Source organism: Mirounga leonina, unplaced genomic scaffold, assembly GCF_011800145.1.
Source record: "Mirounga leonina isolate KUSES-001 unplaced genomic scaffold, KU_Mleo_1.0 Mir_98, whole genome shotgun sequence".
Classification (NCBI taxonomy): Eukaryota; Metazoa; Chordata; class Mammalia; order Carnivora; family Phocidae; genus Mirounga; species Mirounga leonina.
In genome coordinates this window covers 351666-373864 of record NW_023270921.1, presented here as the reverse complement: position 1 = coordinate 373864, position 22199 = coordinate 351666, and the positions used below count along the sequence as shown (strand labels likewise).

The 22199-nt window shown below is 37.7% G+C and overlaps 1 protein-coding gene and 1 non-coding gene across 3 annotated transcripts in view; one reads left to right on the top strand and one right to left on the bottom strand.

Moving 5' to 3' along the window:
• Positions 1-22199, top strand: part of LOC118006632 (embigin-like) — a 48723-nt gene that overhangs the window by 5801 nt on the left and 20723 nt on the right. The window contains exons 2-5 of one of the 2 annotated variants that reach the window (XM_034999348.1): positions 6681-6770; positions 7975-8064; positions 20027-20210; positions 20443-20531. In XM_034999348.1, coding sequence (XP_034855239.1) covers positions 6681-6770; positions 7975-8064; positions 20027-20210; positions 20443-20531 — 453 coding nt within the window. The remainder of the gene's footprint in view (positions 1-6680; positions 6771-7974; positions 8065-20026; positions 20211-20442; positions 20532-22199) is intronic. The other variant, XM_034999349.1, reaches the window with a different exon arrangement.
• On the bottom strand, positions 8405-8592 carry LOC118006711. The gene has a single exon (XR_004678166.1). It is a non-coding gene; the product is annotated as a U2 spliceosomal RNA (small nuclear RNA).

The window sequence follows — 22199 nt, the reverse complement described above, 5'->3', positions numbered from 1 at the left end:
AAATAACATTTTTCTGCAATTTTTAAAGTTGTGATTATATCATTACTAATGTATCTCTACTCCCAAGACAGAATCTTTTTTTATAGCCTTATAATGACATAGTTCTGAGATCCTGAAAGGGAATTTAGATATCTCATTTGATTGATCTTGAAGCCCAAAGTGCTTTCATGTTGTAGCCAAGAGTCTGGAGCTAGCTAATAGCTATCACAGATTTCCTGGTTTGCATTTCAAAACTCCATCCAGCACTTAGTGCCTTTCCGTAAAAGGTTCTCAAAATAGGCCCCTGACAAAGGTGGGGCTGGCATAAAAGGGTGACAAGAAATGTTCTTGCTTTAAAATATCTACACCTAAAGTATATAGAACAGGACCTCGGGGCCACAGGGCCTTTTGAAGATTATTAAAAATCATCCCACTGAAGAATCAGAGTTGAGGATGTACCTGCTTTGAAATCAGGGTTTCTCAACCTTGGCATTATTGACACCTGGGGCTGGATAATTCTCTGTCGTGGGGGATTGTCATTGCAGAATGCTTCGCAGCATCTCTGGCCTCTCCTATGTAGTGGGTGTGTTGTGTCTCCAAAAAAGTTATGTCTGAGTCCTGACTGTGTGTACCCACGAAAGTGATTATTTGAGAGGAGGGTCTTTGCAGATGTAATCAAGTTAAAATGAGGTCATACTAGATTAGGATAGACCCTTAACCCAATGACTGTGGTCTTTATGAAAGAAACGAGGGAGATTTGGATACAGAGACAGACACACTCAGAGGGAAGATGGAGCCAGAGACGGGAGCCATGCAGCTACAAGCCACGGAATGCCGAGGGTTGCTGGCACCCACCAAGGCTAGAAGAAGCAAGGAGGGATTCTTCCCCAGAGCCTTCAGAGGGGGCAAAGGCCTGCACCTTGATTTCAGGCTTCTAGCCTCCAGAACTATGAGAGAATAAACTTCTGTTGTTTTAAGCTGCCACATTTGTGGTAATTTTTTTTCTCGCAGCCCTAGGAAACGACTGTAACCTATTAGATACAAGTAGTAACCTTCTCCAAGTTGTGACATTCAAATGCCTCCGGACATTGCTAAATGTCCTGTGGAGGACAAAAGTCAGCCCCAGTTGAGAACCACTAAACAGAATCAAAGTCTTATCCCAGAATAATCTAGTGGGTGAAACATCTGAAAAACCCACAGTCTTCAGAAAGAGCAGGAATCCTAGTCAGACCTTTGGGGTTTTATTTTTTAAGAGTTTTATTTGGCAGGGTGCCTGGGTGGCTCAGTCGGTTAAGCGGCTGACTTTGGCTCAGGTTATGATCCCAGGGTACTAGGATCGAGTCCCGCATCGGGCTCCCTGCTCAGTGGGGAGCCTGCTTTTCCCTCTGCCTGCCACTCCCTCTGCTTGTGCTCTCTCCCTCTCCATCTCTCTTTCTGTGTCAAATAAATAAATAAAATCTTAAAAAAAAAAAGAGTTTTATTTGGTCTAAGATTTACTGTTAACATATCTTAATGACTGTTTAGAGGTAGTTTAAAACGAGTTTTTACACCACCCTTCGAAATGTATTTTATTGCAATAATCCTATTTCAAAGAAAAGATCAATTTGTTTATATTTCAATATGACCAAGGTTTAAAACCAGTTTTACAAGGCTTTGTAAAAGTGCACACTGTTCTTGTTATTAGGCTTTTTAATTGTTCTTGAGGTTTTTTGGTTGTTGGTCTAAAAATGGCCTTTTTTTTTTTTTTAAGAGAGAGTGTGTGTGTGCATGTGCCCAAGTGGAGTGAGGGGCGGGGCAGAGGGGGAGGGAGAGGGAGAATCTTTTTTTTTAAAGATTTTATTTATTTATTTGAGAGAGAGAGAATGAGACAGAGCGAGTACATGAGAGGGGGGAGGGTCAGAGGGAGAAGCAGACTCCCTGCCGAGCAGGGAGCCCGATGCAGGACTCGATCCAGGGACTCCAGGATCATGACCTGAGCCGAAGGCAGTCGCTTAACCAACTGAGCTACCCAGGCGCCCGAGAGGGAGAATCTTAAGCAGGCTCCGTGCCCAGCACAGAGCCCAACGCAGGGCTCGATCTCACAACCCTGAGATCATGACCTGAGCCGAAATCAAGAGTAGGACGCTTAACCGATTGAGCCACCCAGGTGCCCCTAAAAATGGTCTTTTTGCCCAATGGTTCTAATTCTATGTAGAAAAAATATGAGCTTCCTGTTTGTTTTTTTAATCTGTCCCTGACTTAGAAAGTCTGACTTATAAATGTCCCCATCAGGAATTTATTTTCTTGCCAAACCTTCTTTTCTCTTTTCTTGACAAACTCCCTGTGGATTATAGTGTCTGGGAATCAAGATAGCCTCATTCTCCCCTTCTCTTCTTTCTACTGTTGCCATTACAGACAGGATAGAAATACTATATTTCTAGATTCCAGAAGTAGAACTCTGAAAGCACTGTTTATTAGAAATATTTGTACTTGGATATTTTAATGCTACAGTTTAGCCGTATCATGGCTTAAATCGCTTTTACAATTTGGCATGGGATCTTGTGGTTATATATAGCATTGCTTCCATGAGGAAATATATTCTGAATTCCAAACCTCTGTTTTCTAAATAGTATATATTATCCTAAATAGTATATATTATCCACTCCTAAGTTATAGTGTTTTTGTAATTGGGCTGCACATTCATAATACTGTGTATAAGAATGCTAAAATTAAGATTTATTAAAAACATTGTTAATTCTGCATATTGATAGCAATCAGTGCATTATATGGGGGAGAGAGAAAAAGAGAGTGATATTTATCCTAGTAATAGCTTTTACTTACACCTTTTTCTAAATGAAGTCTAGACCCTTCCAAAATCATAAAATATAATAAAGATGTTTGGGGGGAATTTAGAGAAAATGCTTATTCTTAAACAGAGGTATGATTGAACTTATTTTCCCATTTAGAGAAAAGTAAATCTAGAGACCCAAGGCAGTGTTCTAGTGTTACTTATCCTCTTTTTTTTTTCCTTCCCAATTTACTTCAATTAAAATGGAGCTCCGGAATTAAATATGTAAAAATGTTACATTAATATTTTTTTTTAAAGATTTTATTTTTATTTATTTGACAGAGAGAGACACAGCGAGAGAGGGAACACAAGCAGGGGGAGTGGGAGAGGGAGAAGCAGGCTTCCCGCTGAGCAGGGAGCCCGATGTGGGGCTCGATCCCAGGACCCTGGGATCATGACCTGAGCCGAAGGCAGACGCTTAACGACTGAGCCACCCAGGTGCCCCGTTACATTAATATTTTAAGTAGAAATTATAGCATGTTTATTTCTTTTAAAAATTTTAATAGCATAAATTATAAACCCATCTAGCAATGTCTATTTTAAAATGTAGTATGTGAAAGATATTTAAGTAGAGACTGTTTTGCTATTTCACATGAACTAGTAATAGGTGAAAATTAGGTTGTTATTCAGCTCTTTGATGTGACACCCTCATGGCCCATCGCCCCTGCAGAGGGAGGAAAATCTTTAATCTTTAGAAAAACTATTAGATGTTACTTTTTTATGTGGCAGTTTTGCCACTGACTGTAAGAGAAGGCTGGGTGGAAAGTTTCCTGCAATGATTAAGAGAGGGGTGAGTGTGATAACTTGAGGAATGTATGCTATGATCTTGACACCATCACTCAATATTAGACTCTTCTGATCCTCCCTCTCTTCTCCATGAAATGAAACCCCGAGTAACAAGACAGGCAGAACTTGGATTAGGATCCCAAATTCCTGCCTCTCCATTTTGTGTTTCTTTTCGTGACAGCCTAATCCTTTCGGGGATGTATTCAAACCACATCTTCCTGACTCTCCTGCCAATTTCCTTTTAAACACCAATCTCCGCCTCCTGCCAGTTGTCCTCGTACGGAAAGCAATAAAGTTTACATTCCCACTTCTTTGATTAAAAAATATATATATATATATATTTTTTTTATCTTGGCCAAGCAAAGAACTTCTCACTTTTATATTCTAGTACCTTCCATAGACGGCCCTGCTTTTTCTACTCAAGACGTTTGTATACATTGCCTCTTGAAGGGACTTTTCCCGAAGGCAAAAAAAATCACAAGAGTGACACATGTTCTTCTGCACTTGGGGCTTGTTCAGTGGAATCTGGAGCCTGATCAAGATAAATGCTTTAGAGGGGATATGAAGTTAGGGGACAGGTCGTGGCTGGTTTATGGATGTCTGTGTTTTTAATATATGGACTGGCGGTGGGAAGTGGTCATAACACCTAGTATATTCTGGAGCTACCCAAACTTTCCTCCTCTGAAGCTTGGCTTTTCTTTTCCCTCCTATTCCGTCAGCTTCTGTAAGCTTAGATTTTGCCCAGGCCAAGTCTGGACCTCTCTTCTTTTCTCCTAATACAAGTACGCTCTCCCATCCAGTCCTAATATTGAGAAATGGCAAAATAACCCCAGCCCCTGAGCTCATCTCTGTGACATTGTCTCCACCTCTGTTCCACCTTCAGAGTCTCTCAAAGATGTAAATCAGGGGGCGCCTGGGTGGCTCAGTTGTTAAGCGTCTGCCTTCGGCTCAGGTCATGATCCCAGGGTCCTGGGATCTAGTCCCGCATCGGGCTCCCTGCTCCATGGGTAGCCTGCTTCTCCCTCTCCCACTCCCCCTGCTTGTGTTCCCTCTCTTGCTGTGTCTCTGTCAAATACATAAATAAAATCTTAAAAAAAAAAAAAGATGTAAATCAGGCTTCATCCTCTGCTGCTCACCTGCCAAGTTGGAAAATACATGGGCTAGTTATAGTCAATACTGTGAATGGGTGGCACTCTGAAATTTTAATGACTTTCAGTTACAAACTGTGGGCCTAAATTGATATTATTATGATCCATGTGGCCCTGTAGGGACCAAGTTTACTCAGCTTCATACTCCTTACCAACATCAAGCATGTATCAGATGCTCTCTCTATATTCACTTATTTAAATAAAATAAGAAGGAATAAAACACCTTTTTTCAGCTTATGTCACTTTCTTATTGCTGTTGATAGTGTGAATACTACTAATAATATGAATAAATGATATTAGACCATCTTGAAGGATTATGGGCTTGTTTTAGGCATAAAGAGTGTGATGAGAACCCTTACAATTATATTCAGCTCTGCAGGAGGCTAGGCCAAGAAAAGAGAACTCCTTAGCAAGGAAACAAAGATATCAAAGCTTATGTTTTGCAAGTTTCACAGAACGGATGATGTAGAACAGTTCATTCCTTCCCATCCGCACCCTCCTGGCTTCCTATCTGTAAGTCAATAGCATCTGCTTTCATCTTCCTGAGATATTTCCTCTTAAATACAACCTCTAAGTGAGCTATGCCCAAGAATGGAAAAACAATTTTTTTCATTAGAAAAAGAATGTTGATAGGAACCTTTTTGGCTGTGTGTGTATGTGTGTGTGCATGTGTGCATGCGTGTGTGTGTGAGAGAGAGAGAGAGACAGAGAGAGAGACAGAGAGAGATGGAGACAGAAAGAATATGAATGAATGAATATTAGATGTGAGTGGAAGAAATGTTCTGTATTCTTGATAGCCCGGTGAGAAACTCAGGGCATATTTTCCTGTGTAATCACTGTCAGAGGGTGCTATGATTTACATATTAAATTCATTAAAGGATTACTTTATGAGAAAGTGCACTCCACCTTCCAAAGCTGCTTTAGAAGTGATCAAGCCTTTGGAACACAGCTTACTGGAGAGCGAGGTTCTGCTAGGTAGATATTTTTATTAGGCAATATTATAAAAGCTGTGCATAAGCTGAGGCAACAAAGGTGATCACTAACTTTGATAATATTTTTCATACACATAAGAAAAGAACTGGAAATCTAATTTTGCACTAGGAGTAAGTTTCTGAGCAGAGTATTAAGAAAGTGAAATAAAAAAGGCTCAGGTTTAATTTAACTGAATGAGAATGAGAAGTTTTAAGAATGCAGCCAAGACTACAGTCATAAGCCTTTTCCCCTTTTCTGACTTACTTGATAGAGTTGGGGTGGTGTTTATGGGAGGTAGGTTCTGGTGCCTCACAGTCAAAGAACAGTAGCCAGTGTACAAAAAAAAAAAAAAAAAGAAGAAGAAGAAGCAGTTTTGAGGAGAGTGGGAGGGAGGAAATGGAAACTTTTTTTTTTTTTCAGTAAAGGTTTTGAAAAGATGAGAGAAGCGACAGAGGAGAACCACAAGTCAGTTTGGTAGAGGGTAACCCAGTCTGTAACTGTAGCTGGAAAACAGCAGAAACTCTCACTGTGCAGCCATTTTCTCTTCTCTCTCCTCGTTTTATGCCCTTTATTATGGTCTCTCTGTCTCTCTTTGTTCACTCATCTTCTTTCTGCCTCTTCATGTCTTTTTCCTGGCACTCTTATTTAATTCTTCAGTGTCTTCATTTATGTTTTATAAAGAAACTACAAATGGTAGGATAACAAAATAATTTTTTTAAGCTACTTGATGTAAATCAGGGATTTTTCAGTAAAGAAGAGAACATAGAAAAAGTTGGAAATGTGGTCGCATTTAATAGCCCAATATATGTCTGAATATCTGTGAATGTATGAGATCTAGTTCCTCAGAGCTTCCTGAAAACATTCCTTTTCACGAATAGTATACAATATAGCATTTCAGCTGCTACAAACTAGCTTGTAGTCATTTCATCTTGATAATAATATGCAATCACATTTTCTTTTTCTTACAGCTTCACCTCTTACGACTCTACCCATCCGAGAAGAAATGATGACAAAATATTCTAACCTTTCCTTGGGGAGTCATAACATATCACTGACTGGTAAATGTGTTGCCTTTCAAATAATACAATGCCCCCAGAAGTTTTTATTTTTAAGTAAGCCATTGCATTTTGCCTCATAAATTATTGATCCTTACTCATGGTCTGGTGGGAGAAACACGCCATTACCTCATACAATTAGAACATAGGATGTGGGAGTCTACCGCAATGAAGGCAGTGTGCTCTTTGTGCTGGGAGGGGGCGGCTGGTCAGACGTGGGAGCCTAAGAAGGACTCTGTAGAAGAAGGACACCTGAGAAGAAGGGAAGGTTCATTTCAAGTGGCAGAGACTCTTACGTTTTCATCAGTTTTTGCTGGTGCATCCATTCAAATCTCTTTGCATTGAAGGGGGAATTCGTGTATCCACTGGAAGACCTTTAGGCAGGGAAATCAAAGATGCTATCAATTGAGTCGATGACAGTGCTATGGAAAAATAAGTAAAGCATTCTGCACTGAAGCTCAGCTCGGCTTTCTTTTTCACAGTTTTGGATTCCAGTGGTTCAAAAGTAATCTCAGATTTTTTAACCAACTGAGCCACCCAGGCGCCCAATCTCAGATTTTTTAAATGAGTAAGAGTACTTGTCTATTTTAGGAACAATGTTACAGGTATAATTAGAATTTAAAGTATTGTAAACGCATTTACTGAGTCAGTAACATGTTTTATCCAGTTACTTGTCCAGTCTTTAACTGTCCTTTAGTCTTAAGAACTGTTTCTCTCTTTCTCCTATGAATGAAAGGTATGCTTCCCCTATCTCCCATCTGATACCGAAGGAATGTTTGCACTGCCCTTTTTTGGTAGAATAATTTTTTATGATTTTGTACAACTCCTGTTTGTTCTCAGTCTCTATTCCGATATTTGGAGTTTATTCTTGATTGTAAAAAGTAATTACAGGGCGCCTGGGTGGCTCAGTCGGTTAAGCATCTGCCTTCAGCTCGGGTTGTGATCCCGGGGTCCTGGGATCAAGCCCCGAGTAGGGCTCTCTGCTCCCCGCCCCTCCCTCTGTTCATGCTCTCTCTCTCTGTGTCAAATAAATAAATAAATAAGACCTTTTTAAAAAAACACTTACAACAACACTCCTATGTTATTTTTTAAAATTAATTTTATTTTTCATTAATTGTATACAATGTAGCATTTCAGCTGCTACAAACTAGCTTGTAGTCATTTCATCTTGATAATAACCTGCAATCACATTTTCTTTTTCTTACAGCTTCACCTCCTACGACTCTACCCATCCGAGAAGAAATGATGACAAAATATTCTAACCTTTCCTTGGGGAGTCATAGCATATCACTGACTGGTAAATGTGTTGCCTTTCAAATAATTTTTTTTTTTAAAGATTTTATTTATTTATTCATGAGAGATAGAGAGAGAGAGGCAGAGGCAGAGGGAGAAGCAGGCTCCCCACGGAGCAGGGAGCCCGATGCGGGACTCGATCCCAGGACCCCGGGATCATGACCTGAGCTGAAGGCAGACGCTTAACCGACTGAGCCACCCAGGTGTCCCTCAAATAATTTTTGAAGCCATGCTTTCATGTTCTAGTTATTGATTTCCTCTGTCAGATGAAAGTTTTCTTGAAGAGAGATCCCTATGAGAACATAAGTTTGCAAATCCTTTGACTATCTGGGTCATGTTGGCAGCAACATACCCCTTACTTCCCCAGGAAGGACCCTGGGGAAGAAAGGGTTAGGTGTCCAGGAAGAGAGAAAAAAGGTGGACTTTTTAGTTGGTTATTTACTTAACCTGTTTGGAGGGTTTAACTCCTAACTACTCTTTTATTGTAATACTACTATTACACTTGATCTTAGCCAAAAGGCCGAGAAGCGATATTGTAATACTACTATTAAAACCAGTATTCTTGCTGTTATGAAGAGACTGAGTGTTCAGAGTTGTCTGGTGGTTACCTTCTGCCTTAGCTTGATCAAATGTTAGTCACGTTGTTTCTTCCTCCCAGGCCCCTGAGCTTTGATTTGGCCCAAGTCTGAGCAAGCGCTAATGCTTGACCACCACCTGATCATGCATCCTGCTTCCCCCCACTAGTTTATCCCATTTCCTCTCAAAAGTTCCTGCTAGCCTGCTTACCCCTCCCTATAAGAGGAAAGCGTTTCTGTTTGATGTTGAGATGCGTGCAGACATATCTTTGGAGCATCTTCCTTATTGCAATAGGCTTTTTGAATAAAATCTCTTCGTAGATAAGTCTGGATTGTTTTTATTTTACAAAAGAAAAGATTTGACGTTCCTTTTGAAAGACTGGATTTCCAAGCTGTGGTCGACATGGTTTGCATTTCCGTGTGGGTTGTTCTGGTTGCCTTACCATCAAAAAGTTTGGTCTTAGGAACTGCCTTCCTGAAATACAGAAGTTAAATCTGAAGATATATTTATGCTTACTAGGAACCACAGGCTTTCTTCTTATTGCCGTCGCTAGGATTTTTAACCTCCTTTATGAGTGGAATGTTTTCATGTTGTTTTATTATTGTTTACTTGATTTTGCATATATTTCTATGTTGTCCTTGTGAGATCAAGCTCCGAGTCAAGCTCCGTGCTGGGTATGGAGCCTGCTTAAGATTGTCTCTTTCCCTCTCCCTTTGCTCTCCTGTTCATGCATGCTCTCTCTCTCTCTCTCTCTCTCTCTCAAAAAAGTGGTTGTTAACATTGAATCTCACCAAAAAGTTAGATGATGGTGCTAAGTAGCAGGCCATGGGACCTCCTAGTGTAAGTGGGTTGTGGGATAGGGAACCAGATCGGTTATAATCCCATTCCTTCCCTTGTCTGCTGCTTATGTTCAAAATCTTCTCAGTCTTTAAGAATTAAGTCAAAATCTTCATCTTCAATAAGGCACATACAGAGAAATACTATTTTGGTTTCTCCGATATGTATTTAGCATTTTTAATTTATAAGTAAAAGTGAGTTGATGTTTAAAAATATTGAAACATTTTATTTGTAGTAATATATAGTAAGTTAGAGAATCTGAAAACCCTCCTATCACACCTAGAAAATTTAAAATATTGCAAACATTCCTTTAAATATTTAGCTAAATACAAAAAATTAAGACAATTTCTGCTGACCAAAACTGGGTGACCAGGCATCACGCCTGTACAAATTGAAGTCATGTTAGTGTTCCTTGTGTTTGTCGACAGGGCATTTGAGTTCTAAGAGCCACAGATCTAAGAACAAGGCCTTGAATCTAGGCGAGGAGGGGAGCAGGAACTGAAAATCCCCAGAAAGCTGATCTTTCCAGAAAACTGGAACTGAAAACCCCCAGAAGGCTATAAAGACAGTGAAAAAGGCTCGACCTGGGAGGAGGGGAGAGATGGGCAACAACAGTGGATCAACACAAGGCCATGATAAGTTGGCTTCCTGGTTTTAGCCTTGCTCTGAATCAAATACAAAGACTCCCCTGAGTACTCAAAGTCAAAGCCCTGCCCTCAGTGACAGTTAGATTGCAAATTTACAGTACCTGTGTTATATAGGAGGCTGCAAGCTGAGAAATAACACAAACATGACCCTGGGTCTGCAGGAAAGCGAATGAAAAACATTTATGGAAGGACACATTGCTTGCTCTGGCTATGGAATCTGGACTGAGGACTGGCTCCCAAATATAAAATACAGTGACGTAGACCCCAAGACTGAGAGTCAACTAAGGAACAGTAGGATTGGATTGTCCAGAACTTCAGATTACAGAAATAGTAGGTGGAGTTATAAAAGAAGAAATATTAAAAGAGAAAAAAATATTATGCTATCAAAAAAAAAAAAAGATAAAGCATGCTTGAAAAATAGCCAAATGGAATTTCTGGGGATGAAAACTCAACTTGTCAGAGGAAGTCAAAACCCTTTTGACCACCCTCTACTTCTGTCTCAGCTGAACTCTTTCCAGGGGTAACCTCTGTTCATAGAGTACTATGTAACATTGTTTTGTATTCTTTAATATTAGTGGTTTAAATCCATATGTATTGTTTTGAATATTTTTTATTGTCAATCAGTGTTAATTCTTGAGATCTAGCCATATTACATGGACATACCTTATTTCTTTTACTTGTGTGCACAGTATAAACATACCAGTTTTCTTAGACATTTTCCTCTAAATGGACCCTAGTTTGTTTAAATTTTTTTCTATTGTAAACCATTCAATAATGAACACTTCTTTCTACATATCTCTCTCTGGGAATGACTGTGTGTGTTCCTTTAGGAGATAAATGCCACAGGGTTGAATTGCTGAATTAGAAGTTATGTGCATTTTATTTATTTTATTTTTTTAAAGATTTTATTTATTTATTTGACAGAGAGAGACACAGCGAGAGAGGGAACACAAGCAGGGGGAGTGGGAGAGGGAGAAGCAGGCTTCCCGCCGAGCAGGGAGCCCGATGCGGGGCTCGATCCCAGGACCCTGGGATCATGGCCTGAGCTGAAGGCAGACGCTTAATGACTGAGCCACCCAGGCACCTGCATTTTAATCTTAATACATACTTGCAAGTTGCCCTCCAAAGTAACAGTTTACCTTTTCCCTCACTCTCATATTTGACTATCATCCTCCTTAGTTTCTGACCAGCACCACTTGATACTATTAAACTCTTTCATCTTTGCCAGCATGAGTGCTAAAAGCTGTATCACTGTTGTTTTAATTTGTGTTTTGGAATTGGACATACTTATATATATGTGTGTGTGTGTGGGTGTTAATATCCCATATCCATTTTCCTGCTGTGTTTATATATTTTTAAACTGATGTGAGACAGCTATACATTTTAAATACTAATTTATACTTTTTATTGAAATTGCAAATATTGTCTCCCAGTTGTCTTTAAACATTTACATGGTGTTTTTTATTGTGAAGAAGTTTCATTGTTTTGTTTTCTCCTATCATTTTTACAGAAGTATTTTCATAGTTTTTTACCCTTCAGTTTTTAATCCTTTTGAAATACAGTTTTATGTACTGTGTGTGAAAGGTCACTAACTTTATTATATTATTATTTTTATATAGATAGCCAAGGTCTCAACACCCTGTACTGAATAGTTCTCCTTTTTCCTACGCCTTTGAAATATCACCCTAATCATATTCCAAATTCCTATGTGCTGTTCTGTTCCTTTATTGTTTCAATGTTTTTCAAACATTCTATAGAGTTGGGCAAAGTAAGAAATAAATTTATCTTATAACCTGATTTACCACCCATGCACACACATGGGCAAACACACACACACACTAAACAAATGTTTGTTAAGCAACACCCACACCTCACAGGTGTGTTACACTGGTAGTTTCTTCTTTTTCAATCCTTTAAAAAACAAATTTGGTGATAACTATTAACTTGACTTCCTGACCACTAATAGTTTCCAGCTTGCAATCCAGAAAATTCTACCTAATTTCTTGGTATTTTGCAGCATCATTAACACATTAATATTATTTTTTTTGAAACATTATGATACAGCTTTATATCTTTGTTCTTTTTTATTTTAACAGGTTTTCCAATGTCCTACATTTTCACTCTTTCATGTAGACTTTTTTGGAATCAAGTTCCACAACAAATACTTCTTGGATTTTGACTGATTTTTCACTAAATTTGTAGAATAATTTGGAGGAGACTTAATGATTTTATGATATTGTATTATCACCTATAATTTAGATCTCATTTGAGTTAGGATTCCTATTACATTAATTTTTTTCCTTTTTAAAAAGTATTTAGGGCACGTGGGTGGCTCGGTTGGTTAAGCTTCTGCCTTCGGCTCGGGTCATGATCCCAGGGTCATGGGATTGAGTCCCACATTGGGCTCTCCAGCGGGGAGCCTGCTTCTCCCTCTCCTGCTCTCCCTGCTTGTGCTCTGTCAAATAAGTAAATAAAACCTTTTAAAAAAATAAAAATAAATAAATAAATGAAAAGTATCTAAAAGTAAAAATTATATGTACCTAAGGTGTACAACATGATGGCTTGATATACATATATAGTGAAATGTTGCTACCGTCAACTAATTAACATATCATCTCACAAACTTATTTTTTTTGTATGATTAGTTTACCTGAAATCTACTATCTTAGCATATTTCCAGTGTTCAACACAGTAGTATTAAGTAGAGTCTTCATGCCTGTACATTAGCTCTCTAGTCTTATCCTACATAATTGCAACTTTGTACTTTTTGACCAGCATCTCCCCATTTCCCCCAGTCCCTCAGTCTCTGGTAACCATCCTTTTACTCTCTGTTTCAATAAGTTCAACTTTTTTCTTTATTTTTTTAGATTCCACATATAAGTGAAAAAATGCAGTATTTGCCTTTCCCTGTCTGGCTTGTTTCACTTAGCGTTATGTCCTCCAGGTTCATTCACATTATTGTAAAAGGCAGAGTTTCCTTCTTTCTCATACCTGAGTAATAGTCCATCTTCTTTGCGCATCCTTCTTTCTGTGGGCACTTGGGTTGTTTCCACATCTTGGCTCTCATAAACAATGCTGCAGTGTTCATGGCAGTGCAAATATCCCTTGGGATCCTGATTTCATTTCCTTTAGATATATACCCAGAAATGGGATTGCTGGATCATATGGCAGTTCTATTTTTAGTTTTTTGAGGAAGCCCCATACTGTTTTCCATAATGGCTATACCAATTTACAATCCCACCAGCAGTGTATAAGAGCTCTCTTTTCTCAGGTATCTGTTGATCATTTATATCTCTTCTTTAGAGAAATGTTTATTCAGGTCCTTTGCCCATTTTTAAATTGAGTTATTTGTTTTTTTGCTTTTGAGTTGTTGTGTTACTTATATATTGGGGATATTAGCCCCTTATCAGATTATGGTTGGCAAATATTTTCTTCCATTCTGTAAGTTGCCTCTTTACTGTGTTGAGTGTTTATTATGCAGAAACTTTTTAGTTTGATTAATTCTACATATTTATTTTTGCTTTTGTTGTCTATGCTTTGGGGCTCATATCCATGAAATCAATGCCCAGACCAATGTCAAGAAGTTTTTCCCCTGTGTTTCCTATTTCCCTAGTTTTATGATTAGAATGGAAACCAAATTCTAGAATATGCCAAAGACCTAAGGAGGAAAGACAGCAAGAAACCTTGACATAGTTTGGTTAAGAACAAACTAAGGGTTCTAGAGGGGAGGGGGGTGGGGAGATGGGTTAGCCTGGTAATGGGTATTGAGGAGGGCACGTTCTGCATGGAGCACTGGGTGTTATACGCAAACAATGAATCATAGGACACTACATCAAAAACTAATGATGTAATGTATGGTGATTAACATAACATAATAAAAAGAAAAGATATTGTTGCTAGTACTGTACTCTTGATATCAATGCTCAGGGTAAAGGCACGTAGTAGATTTTTAGTACAGTTGTGAATGGATGGGTAAGTGAAAGGCATGTATCAGGTGTTCAGTAAATAAGTGTTGAATGAATGGGTAAATGAAGAAATGACACCTTATCACTGCTAGACATTTGCCATTGCTTGTTGTGATTAATTTCTCAATTTTGCCTAGGTCCTTAAGTCATTCCCTCTAACTTTAAAGTCCTAGGTGGGAGGATATGATTAGTCAAATGGCATTGCCCTTAGCCTCAGAGAGTTAGAAGGAATATTTTTGGCTTACATAGTGACTGAGGGGGCTTTACTTCTCATTAAAACTTACACAGAGGGGAAGGGTTTTCAGATTCTGGTTATCCAAAAATATAATAGTCCACTACCAGAGTGTTGGATTAACTTTGTGTTAATTATTTGGAAATAATAGTAATCTATTTGATTGCTAAAACAGTTTAACTGTTAGTTGTATTTTCTCTCTAACTGATATGAAAAGTTGTTGCAATACTGTCCTATTCTTTATGTTGTAGAAAAATGTATCTAATTGGTGGATTATTACTCAATGCTATACCCTCAAATTAAAGACCACATTGTTGAAAACAAGAAGAAATGTGCCTTTCTAAAATTCAAATGGAACCATGTCCCTTTTAAATTTTTCTTTGAAATAATTTTAAATCAGTTTAGAAAGTAGGGAAATAACCATTATACCTGGTACTAATGGAAATGGAGGAAAATTGTGACCAGCAGGAACTTTGTTTAATGAAATTCAGCCAGCATCTTTTCTTGGCTAATCTAAGAACATTTTCCATAATATTGCTGAAGCTTTGAATTATGTTTGGTAAATCCAGCTTCATTTGTGTAGAAGCCATCCACATTTCCTAGTATTTCCCTTCCTTTTGCTGCTGCCTGCATAAAATTCCCAAAAGTTTGAGAATAAGCTGTCCTTATATAACACCAGCCACACAGTTCCTAGGTCTCGAGGGATTCCCAAGGGAGGACTTTGAGATTATGTGCATATATGTGTATATTGTGTAGACACACATATACATACAGACCCATACACTATTTTATACTCAGGTTAGGCTTACAACCTTTGGGTTTCCTGTGCACGTTGGTGATTTTCTATTCTAAGCTATGGAATTCAGGAACCACGGGTATTTTAGACTCTATCACATCAGTACTGCGCTGATCAGATGCATGTAAATAACTTGATAGATTCAGTGAAAAAAAAGATCATGAATGAAATTTAATTTGGGAGGAGGTGAAAATTATAAGAATCAAGGAACACATTTCTTTGGTTATTGTACAAATTTTGAATATGAAGTTTAAGATATATGTGTTTTATTCTTATTCAGAGGAGTTATTTTATAAACTTAGTTAAAATCCATATGGTAAGGAGCATCATATAAATGGAGCAACATGTTAAAAATAGGATTGAATGTTTCACTTTTACATGGGGGTGTTGGCTTCATGTTAGAGTGGCCATCTGAATTATTTCTATAAAGATTCTAGATGTTCCATCTATATTTTAGGATATAACATGGGACCTCACTGACTTCTATGGTAAAATAAAGGAAAGCTCCGTATTTCCTCTCTCTGCCTCAGCCAGAATTGTCCCATTTTGCCAGTTTTTTATGTTGTGGTACATTTAACTATTATAAATAAAAGTTTCTGCTTTTAAAGCATGTTTGGAAACACTGTCCTATGCAAGAAATTTTCATTTGCTTTTTCCACTTTTTTCTTTTTTATAAAGGAACAAAATAGACTTATTTCAAGTGATACGATTCCTAAATGGGCCCATTAAGGTCTAACTGTTATCATTTCTTTGAAGATTTCAAATTGCTTAAATGTCCATATACTTTTAAAATTTTAATTATGAAAATAAGAGACAGGTGTAAATTACTGTATGACTTTAAGAACAGTCTTAAAAATATAGTTCAGAAACTGAGCAAATAGGTATAGTCTTAGAAATGTAGATATCATGGATGTTTTTGCAATCCTCTAAATAGCAGAAATGCATTGCAGTTACGGTTTTGGGGAAGTTGAAACATTGTCCGTTGAGTTCAATGGACATACTAGTTTGTTGGCTAATTACAAAATATTTTAAAGTTAGAGGTAAAACTTTTCACATATTTTTGATTTTCTGATAGGAAAGCAAGCTGCAGAAGCATCTGCGAAGTATTACAAGAAACAAGGAGGTAACGATTAGAGCTTGGAACCTGGCCTGACTTAGAGAGAGGCTTCAGTGTAGTTTTAATAGAATCATTTAGTTCAAAGTGTGAATGTTTAAAATATGTTGATCATACCATTTGTCTACCATCACATTGCTGTATTATAAATTTATTTCATCTTCTCTTAATATTTTCTTTCATTTAAAATCTCAGTTTAGGGGCGCCTGGGTTGCTCAGTCGGTTAGGTACCAACTCTTGATTTCGGCTCAGGTCATGGTCTCAGGGTCATGAGATCAAGCCCCGCATCAGGCTTCGTGCTCAGTCCAGAGTTTTTTTGTCCCTCTCTCTGCGCCCCCGCCCCCTGCTTGTGCACGTGCTCGCATGCTCTCTCTCAAATAAATAAATAAAATCTTAAAAAAAAATAAAACCTCAGTTCAATAGTTTGAAAGTGATGAGGAAGTTAATTTCATTGTCATGAGAATTTCATATCTTTGGGAGTTGGTACACATAGTTGGTTATGAGAATCTGGACTCAGCCACACCCAAATTTGTATTCATATCGGTCATTATCATGATATATGATCTAGGGAAAGATAGTTAACCTTTCTTTGCCTCAGCTTCCTCCTCTATGAAGTAGGAATGATAAAAATTGTACTTATAGAATTGCTGTAAAGATTAAATGATATGAGCAATATGGAACTTCAGGCAATACCTGATAGCTTTTGTTATATTCCCCAGTGAGATCAATATTGAGAGGAAGTTAAGTGGGAAATTATTCAGCAATTAATATATCACTAAAATTTTCCTTATGATAGCTCATTTAATCCTTTCTGTAGTCTCGTGAAATATGTCTTGTGCCATTTTACAAATGAGGAAGCTGAGGTGTCCAACATAAAGATACGTGGTGTTGCCCTGTGAGTCACCTCAGGCAAGGAACCTGACACGGGGCTGTTCCCTTATGACATGGAGGTGATCGTTCATATTTTAACTTCCCGATATTTTAAGAGGCTCCAGTGAGCCACATCATTGAAAAGAGTGTGGTGCCCTGGAGTCCCCTTCTGGAATGTAAATACCTCTGTAATGCCTCCTGCTAGGAGTGATAATGCGGTCTTGTCTTCTTGCCAGCCCTCCAACAAGAAAGATGGTCTGTATTCAACCCCCACAGGGTGCCCAAGAAATAATGCAAGGGTCACAATAGCTTTCTCTGGGTGATCAGAACCTCTGGCAACTCCATGGCCTACAGCAAGGCCTGGGTCTCCTCAATTCTGAGCAAGGTGGCTTTGCCAATGTAAACCCGGGCTGGGCAGAGGCCAGCAGTAATGAGTGACACTCAGCTCAGACCTGGGGAAACAACTCAAGAAATCTGCAAAGGCTTTGTCCCTGAAGCAACAACTGAGCAGAGTTTTGCAAGATATGAAAGAATTTTCACATTTAGGGGAGATCCAATATATAGAAAGCAGGTTTAAGTCATCAATAACAATGCTCTATCAACAATTTCTTAATGTAACATTCCTTTGAAGAATTATTCCTCTGTCAACATAGATTTGGTTCCCTTTATTATTCTCTTTCATAGTCACAGTGGAAGAAAGTATTTGTTACATTACCAAAGTCTACAGACTTTGGTAGATGGTCTGTCTCCCACAAGGAAGGAAAAGAGGTAGTCAGGTTAGACAGTTAAGGCCATTTTTAACCTATGATAAAGCACTTTCTGTAATATGGTAAGATAACAGAATATGCTATATTGGGGTGAAGACAGAGACTGTATGGAGAACTCCTTCATGAAATTGATGAAGTAAATTTCCTTGACAGAAAGACAGGCCTAGGTTTTCAGGGTACCCAAGAGCTAAAGCTGAAGGAGGAAAATTTACAGAAAACAGAAGCTTAGGACCAAATATGATATATCTTAAAACATTTTCTCCTGTTACTAGTACCTAATGTAATTTCTGGTATGCAGTAGATGCTCAGCAAATGCACAAAAATATGCAAATTCCTTCAGTTTGACCACTTCAGTTTTTTCTCTGTATAATTGAATCTTGTTAAGATCTGTCTATACCTAGGGGTTTTTTTGTTTTGTTTTGTTTTTTACCTTTCTTTTTGTGCATAAAATTCAACTCAGCACTTCTGTAATTATGCGACTAGGTATTTCGGGCATGTGCTCACAAAGCACTTCACACTAGCTGTACTTCACTGTTTGCAAATTTTGCACCTGGTCATTGCTTAAGGAAGCATTTTTATAAAGTTTTAAAATGTAATTAAAAGTGATGTTATGCTATTTAGGTTCTGTTTTTTTTTTTTCTTTCTACATTTTGGCTCTGCATTCTGCTTTTACTGATGCCACGCTTTTGAGCAGGATATTGAGAAATGTGTTTACATAATGCAGTGCCCTCTCCCAAACACAACCCTTTTATTTCCTTTAACAGTAACCACCACTGTTCTGGTTTTTAGGGGGTCATGTCCTTGCTTTTTAAAATTGTTCTATCACACAGGTGTACATCCCTAAATATTATAGTTTAGTTTTACTTTGTTTTTTTTAAAGGCGTGTTTCTAAAGTATCTTTTCATTTTTAGGTTTATTTCTTTCCTTTTTCTAATTTATCTGTTGAAAACACCAGATCGTTCATCTTGTTGAGTTTTCTTACACTCTAGATTCGGTCGATCGCTTTCACGGGGTGCCATTTAACAAGTTTTTCCATCCTCTGTATTTCCTGTAAACTGGTAGTTGGATCTAGAGACTTAGTTCCAGTACCCCCTCCCCCTTTACTTTTTTTCTTTTCTTTTTTTTTTTTTTGCGGGGGGACAAAACGACTGCCTAGGTAGTGGGGTGTTCCTCCTTAGGAGACACACAGTTCCATGTCTGAGAGGGTTGCAGCAGATGATGTAGAATGCCGAGATCCATGATTCACCAGGAGTTACAGCTCATTGTGTCAGATTTCTAGAGTTTCTTCACTTATTGGCTGGAACTGTATAAAAAGAAAGTTTTCCTCCTCTATTATCTGGTTACCAATTGCACATTTAGTATAGGAAGAGCAGTGTACCTGTTTGGTATTTTTCCTTTATTTACTACTGCTCAAAAAAAAAAAAAAAAGTTGGCTCTAATGTATCTGCCATAAGTGGGATATAGCTATCTATATACTTGTAGAGAGATATATCACCTCGTGGTTTTGTACCAGAATTTCAAATTCGATGAAAATTCAGAAGTACAGGATGAGTGTTTGAATTCTGCCGTTCATCTGTATCTTTGTCCAATCCCTACAAGTTTTTAAGGACTAAGAAGACTAGGAATGACAGAATTAGTATATCACACAAACCCACATTCTACACAAAACGTTCTTGTAATAACTGAATAACACGATTCCTTAAAGGAATCAAAGCAGTTACTCCATTCTCTCCCTTAGGTTTTGTTTGCTTTTACAGTTGGAGTGTTTCTGTACAGTCAGAGCATAGGGCCCTCCTTTATACAGTGCTCTTTCCCCTATATCCTTGTCAGCTGGAAATTTTAAGGAGATTAAGATTATAGCCTCAGGCTTTTGCTATTCTGGTAATGTAACAAACACTTTCTTCCTCTGTGACTATGAAAGAGAATAATAAAGGGAATGTAACAAACACTTTCTTCCGCTGTGACCATGAAAAAGAATAATAAAGGGAACCAAATCTATGTCGACAGAGGAATAATTCTTCAAAGGAATGTTACATTAAGAAATTGTTGATAGAGCATTGTTATTGATGACTTAAACCTGCTTTCTATATATTGGATCTCCCCTAAATGTAACTTTTACAACATCTTTTTTGTTTTGTTTTGTTTTCTTTTGTGGCTAATAGAACAGTCCAGTGTGCCAGTGGAAAAAAATATCACTTTAGAACGACCTTCTAGAATAGAACTCACATGCAAATTCACGGCATCTGGGGATGTGAATTCAGTAAATGTGACTTGGAAAAAAGGTGATGAACAACTTACGAATTATTGCATCAATGCCACAGGAAACATCCTGTATACCCAGTACATGTGAGTACATAAAATTTTCACCTGCATGGCTCGATGAAATTCATCACCTTTTAAACATTTTTGATGACTGGGCATTCTTTCCTTTGCTGTCTCTTGAAGGTTATGCTAATATTCTAATTTGCATATTTACAGAATTGTTTCTATTTTAGAATTTTGATTAAATGCTAAGTCTTTTTCATTTTTATCAAGAAGTGTTTTGAGAACTAAACCTATATTAATAAATTCTCTTTAGGTTTACCATCATTAATAGCAATCAAATGGGAAACTATTCGTGTTTCTTTGAAGAGGAAAAGAAACAAAGGGGCACATTTAATTTCAGAGGTTAGTGCTAATAATTTATAGAGTAATAACTTCAGCATTATATTTTTAGAATTCTGAATCCCCAAATTTTTGAATTACCATTACAATACTAAACATAATGAGCTGAAAGAAAATCATATACTTTCCACTGAATCTTAAAGTGGTGACCTTAAAAATGGAACTTCCCAGTCTTCCCAGTGGTAGCATTTGAATTTCCCAACCCATTCCCACTCCTGTCCCTCCCCTAGCTTAAATCCAGATTTTAGTGTGAAAGATGGGGCTGCCAGGTTATTTGTAACAGTCTCTTGAATTTATTTGCTTATTCATTTGTTTAGCCGACTAAACTCAGAGCTTTTATGTACTGTCCCTTTAGGCATGTGTGAGAATATGCTTTGGTGTTCTGTACCAGTGGGTCCAGGACTTGGGGGCTTTAGGGATCCATAAAATTTAAAAATAATATAGAGATGCACAAAGGGTTGCCAGTTTTTGGTCTCCTCAAATATTCGGCCCTCCTTTATACAGTGATGTATAAAATCCATAGCTCTTCCCTCTGGAACAAGAAAAAGTAAAATCAGAATATTTTCCTCTTACTATCATTAAACCAAAACTATAAAGGTCTCAATCTCGTAAGACAGACTAGTCACTGAGCTGGACACTTATCTTCATGAAAAACCCCTATTCTGTGATAGATTAGGGAACCACAGTGTCCGTGTTGGTATCTGGGAAATGTGGTCTGCTGCCATATTAACTGTTCTGGGTTTTGCTTCACATTAATTTCCCAAGGTACATGAGAAACTGTTCTCCATTTTTCCTGAAAATTGTGAGGTCTGGCTAGCTGCCCTGACAAAATACGGATACTGTCTCCAAGGCCCCATCCATAGCAGAATGGCCCGCTTCAACATTATCATGATTTAAGGTGGTTTGCACCTATATCCCTACATCCCTCCCTATATTCCCTCTGTTCTCACAGACTCATTTTCTTCATGTGGTTTTGTAAATGTTCTTACTTGGTAAATATAATAAATCCTTGTGTTTATGCAATTTGGTCTCTGCAAAGGCAGAAACTATTCCCATCCTTTGATTATTCTGATCATGTACATTCTCTCTTAACCTCCTTTCCTCTGTTTGCTTAATTTAATTTAGTGAAGGATAGATGCACCATACATTTCCTTTTCTTATTCCCTTCTTTCCCTTGTCTTTTTCTTTCCTTCCCTCCCTCTGCATCCTCCTCCTCCCTTCTTTCTTTCCTTCCTAATGAGCTAAGAGGATATTAAACACATGTACACACCCACACAGTCCTCTAGTAAACATTTTATTGAATTTCCTTTAAATATGTAAAGAAGGCCTATAGATTTTGAGGGAATACTCATCAAATCATGAGGCTTAAAGTGATTCCAGGAGATTCAGTTTTAAAAATTGCTTTTTTCCCCATCTAGATAGGACTGTTTTCTAGAAATATGTACTAGTTACACCTGTTCAAAGTTTAAATATTGTAAAGTAACTTAAATTAAAAGTAAAGTAACTTAAAAAAAATAAAGTAAAGTAACTTAATACTTTAAATTAAGTAATTTAAATTACTTAAATTATTATTTGGCAATGATCTGTCCTGCCTCAAATGTGAAAGATTAACAGAAGCATTTTATTTTTCAATATACCAATACATTCAATGCCATGTGGTCTTGGAGAAAG